At 35.6% G+C, this 22413-nt stretch overlaps 1 protein-coding gene across 1 annotated transcript in view; it reads left to right on the top strand.

Moving 5' to 3' along the window:
* CNTLN (centlein) overlaps nt 1-22413 on the top strand; it is a 180616-nt gene that overhangs the window by 29761 nt on the left and 128442 nt on the right. Inside the window, 3 exon segments of the mRNA XM_077172188.1 lie at nt 3302-3386; nt 15774-15908; nt 16491-16670. Coding sequence (XP_077028303.1) covers nt 3302-3386; nt 15774-15908; nt 16491-16670 — 400 coding nt within the window.

Raw genomic sequence — 22413 nt, 5'->3', positions numbered from 1 at the left:
ATACTGTTTTTCACAGCTGTTTGTTCTTTTATGTGGCTCTTAGTTCCCTTATTTGCTTCCTCTGTTTTCTCCCTAAAATAAATTTAAAAAAATTAACCACTCACAACTCTGAAGTTCCTTAGGGAGGATAGGTATCTAACTTTCCAGATTTTCAGATCATTTAATGCATTAGAAAACAAGTTTAGTAATAATTTTCAAGTGATGATTGCATAGTTCAGTTAGGAGGCTAGCTGATTATATGGTTTTTGTGTATTGATTGAGTCTCACTTTTTCAAAGTCTGACTTTGAGAGAGGAGATGGGACGATGATGGCATATCATGAGTGGTAGACTTAAGGTCAGGATACTTCTGAGAGTTGGAGACAATGCTATTCAGTACTTCATGGGGCTTGTGTGTGGCTAATGGTATGATTCGTTCTGTGTCTGCACCTGACTCTTCCAAGTACTTTACTACAAAGTACTTGGAATAGTCAGGTGCAGACACTTTCCTTTTTGTCTTCTAAAGCTCTTAGGATTTTGAATCAGCTAGTGTGTATCTAATCTTAAGGTGTCTAGCTGTAATTAAGATGTGAGGAAACTTTGAATGTTACATTTCTTACAGTTCAGATTAATATAGGTCTGTCACTTCCTCAGGTAGATTGTAGTGTAGCATGCTTATGGAAGAGTGGTAACCTTCCTCCCCAAATATTTGGGGTTTGATTACTGCAACTGCTTTTTTTTCAGAAAGGATAATTGTTGATAGCCATTTAAGATCCCACTGCAAAGTAATTTAATATGAAGAAGAATTAATATTTCTAAATTGGAACAGTTTTTGTTTCATTTACATTGTACCTATCATGAACAGTATGTCTCCTTCAGGAACATTCACAGACTTTTGGGTTAAGTATTATACCGATAAGCTATTCAGCCATTTTTTAATTTTTGCTTACTAACTCCTGTTCTTTAAGGTTTCTACTATCTTCTAGTACCAAGTTTTATATACTTACCAGAAAGTCCTTTACCATGTTTTAAAACATGACTGAGAGTGTGACTGTGTGACTTCTGTTAGCTAGATATGTGTTACAAGCAGGGTAAATCAGTTTCATAGCCTCATAACCTGTCATGCTTTGAAACTTGTTTATTGGTTTTGAAAAGACATCACAGCACAAATTTTGGAATGCATTAAATAATTTCATATTTGCATGAATTTCTGTAATCACAGTCTACTGAGTTACATTCCTGTAAGTTTTCAGATTTAAACTGTGACAGCTATAGGTGGTCTGTAGCTGCACAATTTGGCCTTGACAGATACTTATTCGACCAGCTGGCTTGTTAGCTCGCTGAAGTAAACAAGTCCCCAAGTATGAAAGTGATTGGCTGAATTCAGGCTCAAATGGGGGGACTCCAGCCAGTTCCTTTGACCCAAGGATGCACCGACGTCATTGGCCAGTGAGCTGGGCGGAGTTGAAACTTTTGTCCGGTCAACTCTCTGTGAGCCAGAAATTTGAAGCCGGTATAAAAGGGTCTGCCCTTCAATAAATGCTGGCTGTTGCTGCATGGACATGGAGTTTCATGTCACTTGTCTGTCTCTGAAACTGCAACAATAAACTATGAAAAACTGTCCGTACTATTTATTTTACTGCTTATGACTTTCTAGCAACCTATCATGCAATGGCTTGTTCTGATTGGAGGTGATCAGATGCTTTAAGGTCAGTATCTGATACTCATTTTTTTTGTTAAGTTTCTCCCTCTTAGTTAAAATGTTAAATACATTTCAGATATGAAATGTTTTTTGGAATACTTGTTGAATATTCATCATCTGATTTCACAGCACTGAGTTATTTTCTTTATGAAGAGGATTTTTTTTAAAATGCAATACAATTAAGACTGCTTCCCATATATTTTTATTTTTCTTAAGCTAAATGTAGCTTAAATGCATACCTTTTCAGATAGCTTTTTCTTAGTTTTCTTCAAGTCCTACAGCATATCCTTGCTGTATTTTTGAAATAGGAGAGAGCTATTTAGAGTTATAATGCCTTGAGACATGAATTTCCAAAACCCTCACTTCAAATTCCATGCCATTTTTCTTTAGTTCTTTGTTTACTCAAGATTGGATTAGATATTTTAGCAGTCATAGAACTTTATTAAAAACCACCATGTTATTGGATGGTCTATTAATGTCAGCGTAGTTTAGTTTTTAAAATCTCTCATAGCATTAGACTACACAGTAATACTTAATAGTTGAGAAAAATAATCCTTCATGTATGTACTATCCTTATTGGCCACTGTTACAGAATGCTTTGGCAGATTAAGCCTTTTGTACAGCTGGATATTTTCATCCACTTTAGACAGATTTACAGACTCATGTGTACTAGTGTTTGATTCCCTTCCAGCTCTGAAATATTCCTTATTTGGTAGAGGAAGAGTTGCTCAAGTGGGATTCTCTAGCTTCCATAGGTGGCTGATACCAGCCCTGATGAAAGTTTTAACTCTATTGTGAGAACAGAGATAATCTAAATGAGTTTCTGCTTCTGTCAGCTGTGGTGCTGCAATTGCCTGAAATGTTTAGACATTTTATTTGTATTTCTCAGCCCTTTAGTCATACATGTGATAAGAACTTTTGTGCTAAGGAATATGAATATCCTTACTGTTGTGACATTTGTTTTCTTTCTGCCTAAAATGGAGGCCAGTAAGGGCATCAGTGCTCGAACTCAGTTAAGAAATAAGAAAGCAATGAAATGAGGTACTTTGTTAAACCAAAGTGTTGCAGAGGTGATAATAAATGTGCACTTATTGTGGCTCTGCTCATCCCCCTTACTCAAGCTTCTGAGTCTTTTTTTCTTTTGCTGGTATAAGTTACACATTCTGTCCCTGTGGAATATAGAAAAATAATTATCCATGATGTTCAGAACTGTTGTTTCAGACATAAAAATGTCATGTAACTGAGATAAGGACTTCACAAACTGAAGTAGGTTGGTGATTCTACATTGCAAAGAAGGGGCAAAAGCATTTTGCTCACTCTATGTTCAAATACACTTTTCTACATTTGGGAAAGAGTGAAAGACAGATAATATTTCAGCTGCTTTAAAAATATTAAGACCTCTTATTTCTGTTTCTTTTTGAACAAAGCTGTGTTAGATGTTTACAGATGTAATTTGCTGTCACTTGCCATATGCTCCCTGATTAATTCTGCAGGGCCTGTCAGCTTCAGATAATTTAATTTTCTGTGCTTTAAAATGACATTCATTATCAGGACATGAAAAATTCAAATGATTAACTGCAAATTATGACTAATAAAGTGTCTATTTTTTTGTTTGTTTCCAGAGAAAAACAGAAAGCTGAAGTCAAGGACAGAAGCATTTTAGAGGTTTTGCAAGCCAAAGACAGCAAAATAGAATCTTTAGAACAGGTTTGTATTATGTTTAAATAGAGCAGTTAAGAAAACTTGTCATTGACAACACATTTATGTTTGTCAAAATGAGAAAATAGTTTGCTATTGTCTCTTAAGAAAAAAGTTGTGATCAGAGATTACAAATTTCTGAAGAAGTATTATTTAAACTCTTCTGCGTTGTTCAAACAGTTGATCTGTTACCTGAAAAGTTCATATCATTTTAGATTAAACTTTTTCTGAAGAATTTTGTCAGTTCATTGCCTCATCTTACCCTATAGTCTAACCTAAACTTTCATCTAAGTCTAGAAGAGTGTTCTGGTTTGTAATATGCCCATGCACATCGTGGTAAGATTTGCCATCCTGACAAGTACAAAATAATAAACCTGATGCACCTTCTGCCTGACAAGAAACACCACTGAACTGGTAGTGTCTCCTTTTATTGATTTTTGAATCAATTCAAATTTAAACAGATATATAGAAAACCTACGTTATATATGATATGAAGTACAAAAGGTATGTCATACTTTATTATATAATTGTTTATTATAGAGACTATATAATGCATATATAGTAGATTATCTGTATCACATATATAATCTATATCATATACTTTATATACTATAGAATTATATCCAATATTTAATACATTAGATGTAATATAATGTATTACATTGCATATAATATGTAGATCTATGAAAGATGTAAATATCTGTAAAATAATACAGTAAATAAAATGAAAATACTGTTTATTATTGAATAAACTTTAATTTGTATTACAGCAATGGCTGAAGTTTCAGTGTGGTGTCTCTGGCCGTAGGTGTGATGTGTAATCTGTTTGGTGCATACACACACAGCATGCTTAGAAGCCAGCAGTGTATGATTTCTGCCCTATCCTTACCTGAAAGGCAAAATCCCTGTGAAGACCTTTATAGGAATATGTATGCACTGCTGTGCTTTTAAGAAGGGTCCCTGCTATGGCAGTGTCTGAACCTGTGATGTGCATTCTCCATGAGGTTGCTCTCCGTGGTTTCAGATCAGTTTCAGGAGCTGAAACTCTAATTGATCAGAAATCTGAAATTGATGGTGTAATAAATTTACATCATCCATGTGGAAATGGAGAGAGGCTGGTAAATGTAATTAAAACCATGGAAATCTGGCAGCCAGGAAAGAAGAGTTTGTCAACAGGATGGTAAAACTGGATATCCCTTAAAACTTGGGAATGAGAGGCTGGAGAGTAGCCCCACAGAAAGTACAGGCATCCTTGTTCACAGAAAGTTGAACATGGGTCAGCAGTGCCTTGGCAGCCAGGAGGGCTAACCCTGCCCTGGGGTGCATCAGGCACAGCATCACAGCTGGGCAAGGGAGGGGATTGTCCTGCTCTGCTCTGAGCTGGGGCAGCCTCACCTCCAGTGCTGGGGGCTGGTTTTGGGTACTACAGTAATGACGGTTGTGAAGGGCCTTGAGGGGAAGACAGGAGTGACTGAGGTTACTCGGTTCAGCCTGATAGGAGGAGGAGACTGACGGGAGATCTCATTGGGATTTAGGACTTCCTTATACGGGGAAGAGGTGAGTCACCACTGCTCTCTTCCCTCTGGTCACCAGTGACAGGTCCTGAGGGGTTGGCTTGGAGATGTCAGGGTAGGTTTGAGTTGGATATTAGGAAAGGTTTCTTCACCCTGAGGGTGATTGGGCACTGGAAAAGGCTCCACTTGGAAATGACCATTGCACTAAGCTTGCCAGAGTTCAACAAGCATTTGGATAATGCTCTCAGGCACATGGCATGATTCTGGAGGTTGTCCTGTACAAGGCCAGGAGTAGGACTTCATGGTCCTTGTGGGTTGGTTCCAAATCAGGATATTCTGTGACTCAGTGATTCTAACAGATGAGGAGAACAGAAGTTGTTTGGATGATCATCACAACTCTAATGCAGCCCTTACAATTAGCTTCCCTTAGAGTATTATTGACTTGGGGGGGGGGCAGGTTGTGAAGGACACCAGATGGTGCCAGTGTTGTGTATGAAAGCAGTGTACAGAGGTGATGTCATGCTGACCTTCTTGCTTCATCCATTGGCTGGGACGCTGTAGGACTGAATCAAGAGAGGGATTGCTTCCTGGATGCGAAGTTTTAGTGATTTGGTATCAAAGAATGGAGGTGGCTTAAAAAACAATGTAGTGTTCTTATTTATTTTGTATTACTGAATGTGCTCCTTCTTTGTTCATCTAAGGAAGAAACAATACTATTTAGGTAATTAACATGCAAATAGGTTGTGTGTGAAAATGTGCATTTTGACAGTCATGGTAATGAACTGTAATATGTAAAGTACAGACAGGAAGACTTGAAGGCTGTTTAGCCGACTAATTTTTTACATCTAGGAAGTTGAGATTAGCCAGTCATTTCTTCTGTTGTTTTTCTCTTTGCCTTCATGCATCGCACAGAGATGCCAGTTGCAACAAGATAATTTGTTGTAGGGTTTGTTGTCTAGGAATTTCTGAGTGGCCACCAAAAAGCTGATTGTATAAATCAATGCTGAGTAAGGGAAAAAAGAAAAATCAATGGACTGTCTCATCATTTTACATAGATGTTAGCTTCTATTTCTTCTAGAAATAACAACAGAACTGTCTAAGAACATGAGATTGTATTTCTTGTCTTGTATTAGTCTTGCTTAGAATGACATGCCTAAAAGGACTTTATAAATTTCTGTAAATATGAGAGCATATTCTCCACAGCCTAGATGAGATACATCCATGTAGTTAGCTCATACTGAAAGCTAAATAAGCTTAATTCATAAAGAGATATTTCAAGTATTAGAGAAGTTTCTATTTTAATGGATATTACTGAAAATCAAGTAAAATAGTAAATTTGGAAACTATGATTCAGAAGTAATATGGTCTTTAATCACATTTGTATAACCTAACACTGAAGAAAAGTGTTCAGATACTTATGAAAATGGAACTTGTGGCTTTACAGATAAAAGTCTAAATCATAATTTTTCAAGTCTTCTGTCCAATATCTTTGGACAGTACAGTATATGCATTGAACTTCTGTTTACTTAGTACAACTTCAGGTTTTCACTGCTCCTAAATTATGGTGTTGTAATCTTCAGTTTTGTATACATGAATAAGACCTTTTTCTTTTCATGAGTTTATTCCATAACTTCATATTGTGTTAAACATTTAAAATATGAATTAGCGTGGAAGATTTCAAGATGTACCACTCAAACATACAAATAAATTTGTTAAAGCACTTAAGATTATTCTTGTCTATTATTGCACATAAATTCAGCACAGAATGTGTTGTATTTGAGTTTTCCATTGTACTTTTCCCTTCTTGCTTTTTTATTTAATTAGTGTAGTGGTAACTTTTGGTCCTGATAGTCACAACTTGGCCTCATCTGGCATACAGATATATTTATTGTAAATGCTGTGTGGTAAAAATCTTATTCCTTTGCAATAATTGTCTTGAATACTATTCTGAATTTTTGCTGTTATTTTTGTTTTATGCAGCGTCTCAAAACTCTATTCTTAGCAGTTATATATGCCTGACATATATGCATTACTTCTCTGTTTCAGTGAAAAGAATTTCTAACTGCTATGTTTAAGTGGCTAGGATGCTCTCTTAGGATTTTACTTCTTCTGAAGACTGATAGATACTTTGCTGCAAAAAATTTTTTCATTGTCTTTTTTATTTGGAAACATTTTTAACATGTTGCATTTAATTTATAATAATTGTGTGTATCTTAAATAGATCACCAATGCTATTTGCACCCTTAAATGTAAGGTGAGGTTTTTGGGGGAATGTGTGAATTTTTTAAATTCAAGCAATTAGTTTAGCAGATAATGCTGGAGCAGGGAACAGTCTTCTGCCATTCACACAATAGATAAATTAAAATATCTTAACCTGTTTTCTTTAGAAGATGACATTAAAGACAGGTAAAAATAACCGTAAACCTTTTCTTATAACATTGTTAATTAATTAGCTTTCAATTTTGATCTGGAGGAACTAAAGCTAATCTTTTTGTCCTAGACCTTGTAATGTTTCAAAACCTTATCAACTGATTATACTCTAGAGGGGTTAAAATAGTACTAGCTTGCCTCATTATCTGCTCTTGAAAATCTTCAGCTTGCTGTGCAAATCTATATTAAAGCCTTTTTAATGGGTCCAATTGAAAGAAGCATAATTCTACCTTCAAGCATTAATTAATACTGATAATTTTTTCTTAACTTTTGTACATTTGCCTGGTTATATTTTTCTTTGTAATAAAAATACTTTTATTAAATTAGAACAAATGTATAGAGACATTATTACTATCTAAATACTTTATTTGCAGTAGCATGTAAGCTTGATTATTCTTGGGTAATGAGGGACATGAGGATAATTTTGGTAATAAGGAGTTCTGATGAAAGTCAGCAGTGTTGAGATTATATGAATTTTATAAACTCTTTGCACAAAAAGTTGGTCCAGTGAATAAGATTTATATATAATGCAGACAAAGCATGTTGAAGGAGATGCTAACATTTTTTTTTCTTTAAAAAAAAAAGCGACTCAGGTTGTGCATTGGAAAAGGGATCAGCCTTCAGTGGTGAAACCTGTGTTTTATGTAGCACCTTTGAACTGCCTCAGTGAATTATCATATGTCTTTTTGCCTTTCTGTTTGACGTCTTCTTGTTAGTTTTCTCATAAAATTAAGGGAAGGAACCCTTTTTCAGGAGCTGATATCTGTGAGAAACATGGGAAGAAAAATATACAGACAGTTGAAAATTGCTGATTTTGGTTTATTGATAGAATGCTGCCTGAGATGGGTAGTATGATGACTATGGCTGATACCTGTGGGCTTTTTTGACTGAAGAAATTAATAAGCTCTAAATTACAGTGTACCTTTATAGCTCATTAGTATTTTTGTATGAATTCCCAGTAGGAAGGCTTTTTCTACCACTTGAAAAAGTGCTTCTGTGAGGTAGCTTGCTCCATTTTGAGGAAATAGTTTTTAAACTTAACTTTTTCTTACTTAATTCTGCAGAAAAGAAGCTATATTGGATGTCTCTATAGGCGTGTTGTAAATCTATGCCTTACATACCCATTCCTGAAGTTGGGTCAAGCTTCTGGGTCTTTATTACTCAGCCTTCATATTTTTAGTGGTGTTTCTACAGAGATGGTACCTGCACTTGGATTAGACAGAAAAATGAAAAGTAACTAAAGAAATGTGATGTCTCTTGTCCTCTGCCCAGTACACTAGTTTGAAACATGTGATTTCTTGAATATTGAGCAGAGCTCAGTAGTCAAACCTGGAAAGAAGAGGGAGTTTATGTTCATTCTCATTCATCCTCTTGTCAGCTAGTGTCTAGCTGGGAGTTTTCTTTCTCAGCCCAGAATAGTTATCATCAAAGCAGAGCAGCCTTTTGTCTGAGCTAAAAATGGTTTCTATAGCCAATGGAATCTGCTTTTACTGTGTAAGATATTAACTTCTTTACTGTTTTTAGTAAATTAGTTGGTCATTGTAGTGACACTTTTTTTTTTCTTCTAAAGTCAGTATGGTTTTAAGATGGTTGGATTTTGTTCCCTGATTAAGGACATTTGGTGAGGAAGTTCCCATATATTGTGGCTTCTTACTTGAATACAGGCAGATTTCCTGAAAGTCAAGAAAATGGTTATACTTCGAAGATCAAGTAGCAGAAAGAAGCAGGCAGTGCCCTGTGGGACTAGGTTCTGGCCTTATGAATCTGCTGACAACACTTTGGAAGGAGCTTGTCAGAACAGGTGATCACAGCAACAGCTGTTCTTTATTTACTACACCTGATCTGGCAGCATTGATGTATAGGAGTGTAATGAAGTACTGCTGTGTCAGGCAAGGATGCTGGTAGGTATCGATTCCTGCAGATCTCAGATCGTCATGCACTCTTCTAGAGAGCTAACTCACTTTGAGGACCTTGTATATGTCTTGCTGGAGAGGAAAGCAGAGACAAAAAAGTCTAAGCCTGGTTCTGTCAAGACTGTGCTCTTCAATGAAGATAAGAGAAAAGCTCACTTAGCAAGATATTGGTTTTGATTTGAAATTAGTAGAGAGAATAGAGGATAGAAAGATAATTTGGATTTTCTGTTTTCTGACCTAGAAGGCTGTGCTGCTGCTGTTTCAAAGTAGAGCTGCTAAGAAGAAAGAGCAGAGACTACATTTCTTAGGTGGTGTTGCTATACAGCACTGTATTATGGGTTGTATAGAAAATCTGATCTCTCCTCACTAGCTGTGGCAAGACTGTTAGATTATATTGTCACTATTTACTACAGTTTTCCTGAGAGCTCAGTAGAGTAAAATTGACAGTCAATTTCTAAGTGCAGCAGACACATTACTGCAATATATGCTATACTGCTTGGTACTGATACTGAATTTATTATGGAGCTGCAGATTTTCTATTTTGACCAAATGCTGTCTCATTTACAAATTAGAGGTGTGTTTTTGCAAAAAACTGCCTCTAAATATTTCTCTTTCTCTGAGCAAGGAGCTTCTGTATTCCTTGTTTCAGAGATGGAAAACCTATTGTAGAAAACTACATGTGCCGGAAACAGTGTTTGGCTCCCCTGTTGGTGCAAAAATGCAGCTGCTGGCAGTGCTTGCTTGCACTCTACCTGTACAACAGAAGGAACTTAGCAAAAGGGATACAAAGGATCGTAAGATATTGAGGAAAATACTAGTAAAGTTTTGTTTTAGTGAATGAGAGAAGGAGCATGCTGCAGCAGAGTTGTAAGGACCAGCATGAGTGGAAAGGAGGTGGTGCACATCAGAAAAATAGTTTTCTCCATGCTGTGACCTACTCAATAGGTTGCTGGTAAGAGATGGTTCCATTGCTGCTAGTGAAAGTGTGGTGCTAGAGTTGCATACAGCCACAGTTTGTTTCCACCACGTGTTCAGGTATTGAAAAATCCTATCAGGTGTTTTGATTAAGATAGCAAACTTTGTTGAAGATACCAAATTAATCACCCTAGAGAAGTCCGAAGAGGGCAATAGGGAACATGATGTTTATAATAGATTATGCTGTTTTACCCTTCCTTGATCTATGGGTCAGGTGAGAATTCAGGTGCAACGCTGACTAATAGTAGAGAAGTAAGTACATATTCACCACCTGCAGGATGAAGTCACCTGCTCATATTTCTGGTTTGCTTCTCTGTAGAAGCATTTTATTTGATCCTCTTATAAATGCTTTAAAGAATCTTGGTTTTCTTTTCTACTGTCTGCAAAGCAGACCTGTCCTTTTCCAACGGCAAATATATGGTATGAAAGCACATTTTAATAGACAGTTTATAAGAATGTTTTTCCTTCTATTCATCTCTAAGTTATCATGTTTTATCATGTATTTCATGTCTAATATTGATAGAAATTGACGTTCAGAATTTGTCATTCATTTTGGGAATGGATTTCTAGATACCTGCTTGCAGGTAAATACTTCTTTTTCTCAGAAACCATTTTTTTAATTGCTTTATCTCAGGGAATCCTGGATAGCATGGGATTGGACAAGGGAAAACAGTCTTTGGTGGTATGAAAATCAATTGAGCTCCCCCACTTCAATTACTCTGTTTGTGGTTGCTTTTTTAGTTGAAGATTGTTCTGGCAGAAGGTTAGGAATGAAAAGTAATAAGAATTAAAATTGGAATATGCACTCAAAATACATGTGTTACATTTAAATGCATTATATGTCAGTTGCTATTTTTCTTTGGTTTTTTTCATCCTTGTTAAGAGTCAAGTTCTAAGTTGAATATTTAGCTGTGAATACAGGTATGCTCTAGAATCTATCTACAGTAGAATCAGGTAGCACTGTTGGTGTTTTACTTTTAGAGAGGTATGGATTTAAAAATAACTCATATTTTATATCATAACTAGCTGTTGTCATTCAGACTCCAAAAGGACATTGTGCAGACTGCAGAATGCAGCTGGTGACCCTCATGGCATATGGTTGCCTTTTTGTGAACTATTTGCCTTAAACTTCTGTTTGTCCTATGTCTGAAAATAATACAAGAATCTAATCTAGATTAGCTCTAGATAGGTATAATCTAGAAGTCACGAGATGAAAGAAAGTGAATTTATTTTGTTAGTTTTGTTTTTTCCTTTTTTTTTTCCTTTATTTTGGAGGACTGTATGAGAATATGACTAGCAATGCTTTTTGTTAAACATGCCATATAGATGTTCAAGAACCATGAGGATTAATAAAGTTGAAAAAATATAGAGAAAAATTTAAGAAAGCTTAATTAAGAGAAGGTATAAAATGTTACTGGAGCATTTTTAGTGGTGAAAATTTATCATTAAATTCCTGCTAGAAATGAAAACAGGAGTTGGAAAGAGAGGAGAAGTTGAAAGTGTGGTAAGTCAACCTCAACTATCTGGTGAGGGAAAGGAAATTATGAAAGGGAGAAGATATGTTACAAAATGTTGAAGTAGCAATTCTGAGAAGAAGAACTTTAAAGAAATGATATTTGCGCATTTAATTTTTAATAAAATAATTTAATTACTAAATTAATTTAGTTTCTGCAGAAGATGTCAGGATTTCTTCAAATAATGTCAGTACTTTCAGTACTTCAATTTTTCATCCATTTATATTAATTTTAACTTTTTTCTCCTTGTGTTGTATTGGAAGTGGACTACTGTGCAGTGATAAAGAATGCAATGAAGAAAGCACAGAATTTAGTATTTATTTGTTACCATGATCCTTTTTGATAGTAGAAATCAAATGCCCCTTTGTTGCATTACTAGATGGGCACCTTTAATATTGTCGTGCATAGATTTGAATTTTCCCATGAAGTGCTTCAGCACCCAGTGTGTTGTTGCATTCCTGTATTAGCAGCAACATTGAAGGATATGTCATTTTTGTGTTTTTCCTGGATTGTTTTTACTCCAGTTTGAGTTAACTTCTTCACGTGAAATAAAACCCACTCTTACTTACATTTCACAAGCCTGTATAGAGGCAGCTATGCAATACTGATTTAGTAGTGCAGTCTGATTGATTTTAAAATGCACAGTTAGGGGTTGGTTTTTCCACCTTTCTTTTACCTTGGCTCCCAAAATATGAAAATTTGGAAAGCACTTAAGGAAATAATAATATGTACAGCTTTTGTTACATAGTTCTCTTTACTTGCTTTTTATTTAGCAGACTAAAAAATATGTCACTAAAGACTGGAATTTCAGTGATGATATCTGTAATATCAAACAGTATGTAAGTTCTGGTAATTGTATCCTAACTCACTTTTTTTTTTTGGGAATCAGACTCCTAGCATTGAGGAGTTGCTTTTGTTACCACTTTGACTGTCTCCATACAGTACTGTATTGTCTAAACTCACAATGGGTAAAAACAAGGTTTTAATTTAAAATCTTTTATTTTAAATTAAATGAAGTATGGACAGATAATTCTAACATCCTACTTACATGAAAAAATTGAAGTGTTCAGCGCTAAGACAAGAAAGAGCTATTGTCACCTTTTGGTTTTGATCTGTTGTCTTCATAGCAGATTTTTTCAGTTTGACTTGGTATGTGATTTTGCTTTCTCTTCAGATTGCTATGAAGATATTTAAAAAAGAAATAGTATTTGACAGTAAACAATATATTATGGAACAAAAAAATTTTTATTGTGCTGTAGGTAAAGAGATGCCATGGGAAAGGATGAAAATTAATTCAGGAATGACAGTCCTCTGAGACATCAAAAGGTCTCCTTCACCAGGTCACAATGTTTCTTTGTATGTACTGTTGCCTGGAGCACTCTGGGATCCAGCAGTATACAGGGGATACTCTTTGGTTCTTCCCAGAATCAAAGAAGGGTAAAAGCAGTTCCTTTTGGTTTTTATTGTAGCAAATTCACTGTAGAATTTTCTTTCTTGAAAGTTTGTTGAAGTGTGCTTTAGATGCCTTAGTTACATGATGTTTTTTATGGTTCTTGACCACCAAGCTGTCAAACATTGCTTTTGCCCTGTTGTATTCAAACAAGTATGACTGAGTCAACTCAAAGTGTAAGTTGAGATTGTTCTTGTGTAGTGTCAGACTGTCTTTATAGTATCTAGCCAAAAATCAGTAGAAACTATGGGAATAGAGTAATTCCTGATGGGTTTTTTACCTAGTGAAATCTGTCAAAATAACCTCAAGTAGGAGGTTGTCCTGTGTGTTGATCAGGTGTGTTTTTTTCCTCTGCTGTTTTACTTGCCTACTAGAATAGGGTAATCTTTTAGGAACACTGTGTTCTCTGCACTAAGAAATCAATCTTTACTCTCCTGTTAGATGAATATATAGGTTGGGGAAGCAAAGTACGAAAAGAGCTGCATAGGAAAGGGCAGATGATAATTTACTTAATTGTCTATATCTCAGAAATTCCTTTATGTAATCCTTATTTCTACCCAGTCATGGCTCCTGAGTGATACTTGTTTTTTTCCCCCTTCTTTATAAGCCTGTGAAATAAGCAGATAGGAGAGTAAAAGTTCAATTCCTTTAGAGGAAAAGATAAGAGCACGCAAAGTGGTAACCCAGAAAAATGCTTTGACACATAACAGGGGTTTTTTTTCCATGCAAGTGTAACTCACCTAGACAATGTTTCACTAGTGCTGCAGTAGATGACTTTGTAGACTACTCCGGTGAGTTTCCTAATGATTCCTGTGGTATATTTGCTTTTTGATTGGTTTCAAGTGTTAAATTACTGTTCAGTTGTGGAGATAAGTAATTAGTGTGCAAGTCTGATTCAGGATAATCTGTCTGACTATTCTGAATATTCACAGTAAGTAGTTTATTTCAGTTGGAAACTTAATTTGTGCAGTACAGAACAAACATTTGAAATAGCTAGTTGCACTTTTGTACCATCCTTTCTCCATTCATTCTCCAAATTGCTGGAAAACATCCCATTTAAGACAGAACCCAAATATCTCTGATTTCACTTCACAAATACACATATGCTTCCCAGTTTCTGCTCAGTGCATAATGAAACTGGTACATTAGTGTGATGTACCTGTGTACTCAGAAATTAGATGTATTAAAGAGCTGGAGCTTTTATAAAAAATGTGTGCGTGTGAATTTTTAGCTCAGCCAAGAGTGTCTTTCATATAGGTGAGATTTTTAATGATATTTTAAGGGTGTCTCCAAGTACAGACTTTTGTTTTGATAAATGTTAAGTAAATAGTAATGAGCTAGAAGGAAGACTCAAAGGAGCTGCTTCCTCCAATTCCATGAGGACCTGGGGAGTGGGAGAGTAACAAACAAAATGACTGATGCTTTCCTTAGTAATGTGGATACATACCTTTTTAAAGATTCAGCTAAATCATTTCTACCAGCACCAGTTTATTACTGTAAGTGTAATAATATATCCAAAGAGCAAATGTTTTGTCTTTTGAATAGTAAAATGCAACTTCAAATGTACTGTTTTGCATGTTTTTGCTCAGCATATTTTCGTTCTTTTTTTTATGTCTGACGTCCTTATGAACCAGATGTAAGCTTTAGACACTGAAAACTCACATATATCATCAGATGTATTGAAGAATAATCTAGAGGATTTTTGTCTTGTTGATGATTTTTTATGTTTCTGTACACACTTCATTTTAGCTAATGAATTAAAAGCAAAGCAGTTAAACTTCAGCTCCGACATGAAAGTTTTATCAGTTTCGTACCACAGTTATGGTGTCACTGCTAGGAAAATATTATAGATTAAAGCCCTTTTGATTTAGAAAGAGATGGGACAAAACAGAATGTGGAATTAAAGCAGAGAATGTGGAGAAAAACACAGAGTTCTAATAGGCATTGAAGAGTGAGGGTGTTTAATGCAAGTGTCATGAGAATCAAATGAAATTATTGCAGAAACTTGAAGTTCTTGTTTTATGGCAGTGAGATTTTTCTATATGCGAGTGAACTAACCCATAGTATGTGGTGAGTAATGTTGTCTTATTTTCCTTGAGCTGCAAATTCAGCCAGACTTAATTATCTTTTAAAGTATTTTGTAGCGTAATCATTTTGGTAGCCTCACTCAACAGTAATTTCTGTTTACTATGACAAATTCTGGAAATTCTGCAGAATTTTGAATTCAGCTCTGGCTTGTTTTTTGGTGTGCTATAAGTGCAAGTTAAAGAGTATTCTAATCCATTCTTAATCCATTAACGCAGGTACAACTTCTGTAAATGACTGTTTTTGAATAAGCTTCTCTGAGTAATTTCTGTTCAGTTCTGCATTTATAGGCTTCTTCAATAGCAGCAGGGTATTTGGTTCGTCATTTGCATTACTGTGTCTTATAGTCATTCAGCCTTGAGTTTGATTAAAGTGCTAATGGAATTAAAATAATGCTGTAAAAACTGCTTATGTCAGATAGTTACATTTCGTAGGCCTAAAACACAGAGCATGCATGCTCTTTTGCACTTGCTTTTTGTCTATGAACAGGTTTTGTTTTTTTTTTTTTTTAATAGAGGCTCACAGGACAGCAGCAGGAGATAAACAGCTTAATGCAGAGAAAAAGTGCTGTGGATGAGGAAAATGCCCGTTTGAAGAATGAATTTGGTAACTTGAACCGGAAATTTAAAGATAAAAGCCAAGAACTTAAGGTATATTGACTTGTACATAGTTTTATAAGACTGTAGCTTTGAAGTAGTTCTTTAAGCAGTGTCAGCCTTTGTGGCACAGAAAGTGACAAGCTTGGAGAAAAAATTGCCTTAGGCCTTGCTATACCTTACTGTTTTCTCACATACTAACTGAGAAAGATGCTTTAAAGCCAAGAATCCAAGCTTTATAACTTTCAGATAAATAGTTAATGATGGAAATGGAGCAAAGAAAGTAGAAGTGTGAAGATGTGGCTTCTTGTAATTAGATTCTGATGGGACTGGCATTATTAATTGATAAAGCTGAGGTCTGGGAGGATATGTCTGTGTGGGTCTCAAAAATAGCTGGGGACAGCATCAAAGGCAGCTTGATCAATTAATGGGCTCTTTGCAAATGTGTACTCATCAAAGCTGTCATCTAGCTAAAAAATATGACCCTTCCACCTGCATGAAAGAGGCCAATAAAAGTGCACAGGTGACCTTGGCCATCAAATATAGAAGCTGCTGTGAGGGTAAAACTGCACAGTTTATATTTGCTGATTAGTTCTCACTTTTTTGTTTATCGGCCCTTGTGGTACTGTTCTACAGGACACTGAGGAGTGTGCACAGAAGAAGAAAGAGCAAAACAGACTGGTTATAAAAAACCTGGAGGAGGAAAACAAGGGATTAAATATATGCTGTGCCGACCTGCTAAGTGACCTGGAGAAACTGAGGAAGCAGGAAGCACAATGGAAAAAAGAAAAATCTGGCAATGATACCAGAATAAAGGTACAAAGTGGAACGGACTCCTGGATGTTATTTGAGAATTAACTTCTCCAGACATTTCACTGCAAGTTATTTCCTTTAAATAGCAAGTTATATATTCAAATCTACCAGTGGGGACTTGCATTCATTTACATTCTATCACTTAAGACCCACAGCTTTTTAAAAATTGATGCTGCAAAGCAGGAATCTGACTTCAAATAGTCATCTTAAAATGTAATCATTAAAAAATAAAGGATGCTGTACTTTGAGATTATATATATATATATATATATATATATGTATATGTATATATGTGTGTGTGTGTGAAAAAATAAAAGCTTAAAAATATTACCACAATTTTTTTCTTGATTTTTAATTTACTTACATATAATCTTGTTGCAGTAGACTTAATCTTTGTTGGTATGAAAGAACATGTAGTTCCAAATAAATTGTGCCCTAGCCTCCAAAGGTCTCTATTCTATGAGGGGTATTATTATTGCTTCTACTATATTAAAAAGTTATTTTCATAGTTTATGATAAAGCAGAAAAGAAAATAACTGAATACATAGTGCAGATCTTTTCTCTTTTATTTAAATCGTACTTTTTCTTGTTTCCTGGTGGAAATTGGCTTGTGTTTTTTAAATTCCTCCAAGAAATGAGCCATAAACATGGCAAATCTGAATTCAACAGCTGCTTATACACACATCTAGGTAGTGGATTCTTTTTGTTTGCATGATAAATGTACTCTTAGAATGATGTGTTCTTTTGCATTATTGAAGTACATTCATTGCAATAACTATCTAATTAACACCTCACCCAGAAATGCCCTTTTTTTCCCACACTAGCAATTCTTGGATTGTTGTGGTGATGGAAACTCTTTTGAAAAAGCCTAATTCAGATCTCTTAACATGGGAAGTAAAGTTCTTGCAAATTGACTTCTTCAGACTGGTTATGATGAAAGGATTATAGAGTTCCTAGGACAAGAAATGATTTGTTGAAAAATCATTTGTAGAAATTTGTAGAAAAATCTAGTGAGTGCCAAGCTGATAAAATAATTTTTAAGTTGCCAAACGTAGTGCTTGTAATATTGGACAAGTTGTTGAAAATCTGTTACCTGTCCCTTCAATGAACACAGTCAGAATATCTCCTCTGTCTTTGTCTTCCTGGCTGATGAGGCGTGCTGATGAATGAAAGATCTGGGCAATTGTAGGGATGGGAATTAGTAGTGTTGGTATTTCAAAAAGGTGTTACAAGCCAGTTAAGTTGGTGTCTAGAGTGTGAAAGAGAGTATTTCTGGGGATGGGTGTTGCCTGAGACAGCAAGGGATGTCACAGAGTTGGATTTGCTGTTTGCAAATTAGGAAGAACTTGTTGAGATAATAATAAATTGCAGTCTTGGCTGTAATGACCATGAAGTTGCCAAGGCCAACACCTTGAGACAGTGATGGAAGGAAAGAAGCGCTGTACAGCTCTGCAGTTTAGAAGCAGAGTCTTCAGATGTTTAGGGAACTTGTAGGTGGAATCCTGTGAGAAGCAGTTTTGAAGGGTAAAGAGCTCAGGAAAAGCTACAATGTCTTTAAAGACAGCTTTCTACAAACCCAAGTATGGTCCACTTTGGAAAAACAATGGATGTCTCAGGAGATCAACTTGGCTAAACAGATCTCACCACTAGATTCTGGTGTAGGCTGCAGATGGAAAAGAGTATTCAGGAAGTGAAAACAGTGAAAAAAGTGAAAGCTGTAGAGGGAGAGTTCAGAAACATTGTCTGGACACTGAAGGGTGCTGGTAACCTACGTGCAATTGAAAGTTGCAAGTAATGACTGATACAATCAGAATTTCTTGGAACTGCTTTATTGGTGAAAAACTGAACAAGGAAAATGGGGACCTGCTGCTGAAATGGAATGATGAATTAATTACAAAAGTTAATAGATTCAGCAGAGGTACTTAATATTGTCTTTGCCTCAGTCTTCTCCAAGGTGTCCCCAAAAGTTTGTGCCTAGAGACAGACTTCAATGTGAAGTACTGAGAGTGGATATGTTGGAAGATACCTGAAAGAACTTGACTGGTACACATCCATTGGGACTGCCTGAAATTAACTGCATTCACAGGTGCTGAGAGTGTTAGCTGCCTCTCACCCTTCAATTTGGGAGTTGAGTCAACATATTTTTGTACATGTTTTTAAGTAATAGACATGGCATTAACAATCTTAGAGATGCGTTGTGTACAGATGTTACCATGTTGGTCTCCTCTGTCTGAAGGAATAAAAGGAATCCTTCTCAAAATAAGTTAGCCCAACATTGCCTTTAAAATGTGCATTAGATGGTAGAAATGCGAGACCTAAATCACAGATTGCTTCTTAGGAAAAGGGAAAAGTGGTTACCTATGAAAAGACTGAAATGTTAGCTTTTTTTTTTTCCTTCCTTTTGTCTTTAAACCATTTCCATTGAAGAAAAGTGCCACTTCTCACTTTTGAAGACTGGTTGTTACTGTAACCTACAATAACCAGGTGTAATTCAACTTCTTCAAACTGAGAGAAAGGAACAGCTGCTATGGATAGTTTGTCCTTTTAAAGAACATTTCTTTAAAGTTTTGTCATACTAGCTGAAATCAGTATGAGACAGGTTAACAGGAGGATACCTGGTAAGGTGGCTAAAAGCGTTTTATTGGTTTTCTTTTCTGTAGGTACCTTCATATAAATAATATACAGTGTACAGAAAGTTAACTGTATATATGCCTAAAGTAGTTCTTGAGAACTTTTTGTGCTTCTTTTGTGATTCTCAGAGTTTATATGTCAGCTTTCTATATGTCCTGAAAGGGAACAAATGAAAAAGTCATCAATTAGCCAGCTCTCCCTATCTAAGAATCAGTTAGTTACTTGAGTTATTTGGTTGTAATTGATACTAAACTATTGTTTAGTATCAAGATAAATATATTTTCCCCCAAAATCAAGTCACAAAAGGATTTGTATGTAGATGAAAAAATGTCAGACTGGCAGATTTTAAGTGGAGGTGAAGTAAAAGATAATGGAATTGCTTACTGGTGGTTTGGTTGGTTGTTTTTGTTAATTCCTAGTTAGCATAGTACTTTTGAAGTTTCTGAAGTCTGAAGGTTGGAATTTTCAAAGAAACGGCCATCTCTCACAAGAGGAGCCTGGGATTTTAGTTCCAATGAAAAATGAGAGTTTTATTGAGATGGGACCTTGAAAAATTGCTCTCACTTCTGTCATAATATATAACAGGAAAAAACATGAAAACAAAGCTACTGTCTTTGAAAGTGACTTTCAAAGGGTTTGAAACTACAAATAACAAAACTGTGGTGTTAATTCATAGTGACTCCATAATGGGCATAACTGTACTGCCTCATGCCTTGGTTTTCTTACACTTTTCATGTTTAAAGTTATTTTAAATTCACCTTTTCTTGCTGTCTTGCACTGCGTCTTCTATAAATATGCATTTTCTCTCTTGTATAACTGAATTATTCGATGTTTTGACTAACTGTTTCAAGTAGCTTTTTTTAATAGGCTTTAAAAGCTTGAATCTTAAATGCTCCTTTGAAGTAAACTATAATTTAAAAACCCAGATTGGGGTATTTGTGCTGGTAAATTTTCACAAATTTACATAGCACGTTTACGCAATGAATAATTTTGGCTACTGTATCAGCAAGAAGGGAATGTGATAAATTCCATATGATCTTAAAAATGCAGATACTCAGAAATTGAGTGTAAAATATTATAGGCTTTTTCATGGTCAAAAATATGATGTTGATGAAAAGCTCATCATGAGCCTGCAATGTGTGCTTGCAGCCCAGAAATCCGTTTAATGGGCTGCATTGAAAGAGGTGTGTCAGCAGGTTAAAGGAGGTGATTTTCCCCCTCCACTGTGCCCTTGTGAGACCCCACCAGGAGTGCTCTGTATGTTCCTGGTTTTCCCAGCATGAGAAGGACATGGTGTTCCTGGACCAAGTCTGGAGGCGGGCCCTGAGGGGACTCTGGACCACCTTACCTACAGAGACAGATTGAGCAAGTTGTGGCAGTCCGGCCTGAGGAAGAGAAAGTTGTGTGGAGACCTCATAGCAACCTTCCGGGATCTGATCAGGGCCTACAGGGGAACCAGAGTGGGACTCTTTGTCAGGAACTCTGGTGATAGGACAAGGAGGAGTGGTTACAAGTTGAAAGAGGGGAAATTTAGGTTAGAGATTAGGAGGAAATTCTTTACTATGGGGATGAGGAGACATTGGAACTGGTTGCCCAGGGAGTGGGCAGATCCTGGCAGTGTTCAAGTCCAGGTGGGATAAGGCCTTGAGCAACCTGATCTAGAAGGGAGAGCTCCCTGCCCATGGAAGGGTAGTTGGAAGTAGATGACCTTTCAGATCCTTCCTAACCCAAACCATTTGATGATTCTATTTTTATTCAGCTGAACTTTTGTACATCAATATGTGTAGTTCAGTAGCTAAGGTATTTGTATAACAAGTTTTTTCTTTCCCTTTTTTCATGTTTTACTCTTTCAGTAATGCTTCCAAAAAACTCGAGCTTTCAAAATATGTTCAGAAGATTGAGCTGATTAATTTCTTACTTGAAACCAAAAGCTGAAGTTAAATATGTCACAAATGAATACCGAAAGATACTTTTTTCCTAATTTTAAAATTTGCCATTAGATAACTTCTGAAGTTTTATTAATGACAAAATAATATATTACATATTCTTTGTATTGTATTCTGCAATGGATGATGGGAACTTAAAGCATTGGCAATGTTAGATTTTTTTCATCTCTTCCATGGAAAACCTGCAACTTTGTAGTGTGGTATTAGAAATATGCAAATAGAATTTATCACAGAATATATGAACTATTAAAATTTTTGTTCACATATTAAATACCTTTAGCTACAGAGGAAAAAAATACTGAGGAGAAGCCCTACAGTTACTTGTCTGCAAGTTATAAATACCTTATTACACTTAAAAAGTTTTATGTGTTGATAGTGAACTATAGTCTCCTATAGTTTTGAATTTTTTCATTATTCAAGGAAAAATTAAAAATTAAGTTTCTCTACCTAGCCTTTGGCAATGAATGGTGACTCATTTGTTGGGTACACCAGGTGTGTAGCCTGATATTTGTCGAGAAACAAATTCATTTCCTACTTCATTCACATGTGAATTTTGCTATTTCCTTACATCAATGTTATTAACAGGACATGATAGTTTTCATACAATTTCAAGGATTTCAAGGAATTTGATGGTAATAAACTTCTGATACATCTAAATGCCTATAAGATATTTTTATACAATTTTAGGGAATTTAATTTATTTAAATTTTAATTATTCACTTTTTAGTTATAGAAATATTTTGATAACCTCAATATTTGAGGCATCATTGCTGAAAGGGAAATATATGCGTTTTCTTATTTCTTTAAGTCTGTATGTAAATGGAAAACTAATATACTCTTGGCAGTAGATTAGGGATGATATTCTAAGAGAAGGCTTTTATTTTAAATTATTAATGAATCATGGAATATTTGCTTTACTGAGAACGAGTGATTGCATCTGTGAGTAGCATAATACCAAAGAAGGTCTAAGGCTGTTGCCACCATCTGAAATTCTGTTATTGATATTGCTGTAATATTTATATTTCCAATCTTGCCTCAAAACACTCTGGGGAGAGTAGTCATACAAAGCTTGGTAAGGACTGATATGCTCTTCTTAGGGAACTCCAGCAAGGTTTATGTAGATGTTGAAGTCTTCTTTGAGTAAGCTGCCTTGCTACTGTGTTTACTAG

Source organism: Agelaius phoeniceus, chromosome Z, assembly GCF_051311805.1.
Source record: "Agelaius phoeniceus isolate bAgePho1 chromosome Z, bAgePho1.hap1, whole genome shotgun sequence".
Taxonomy (NCBI): Eukaryota; Metazoa; Chordata; class Aves; order Passeriformes; family Icteridae; genus Agelaius; species Agelaius phoeniceus.
This window is presented reverse-complemented; position numbering and strand designations above follow the sequence as displayed.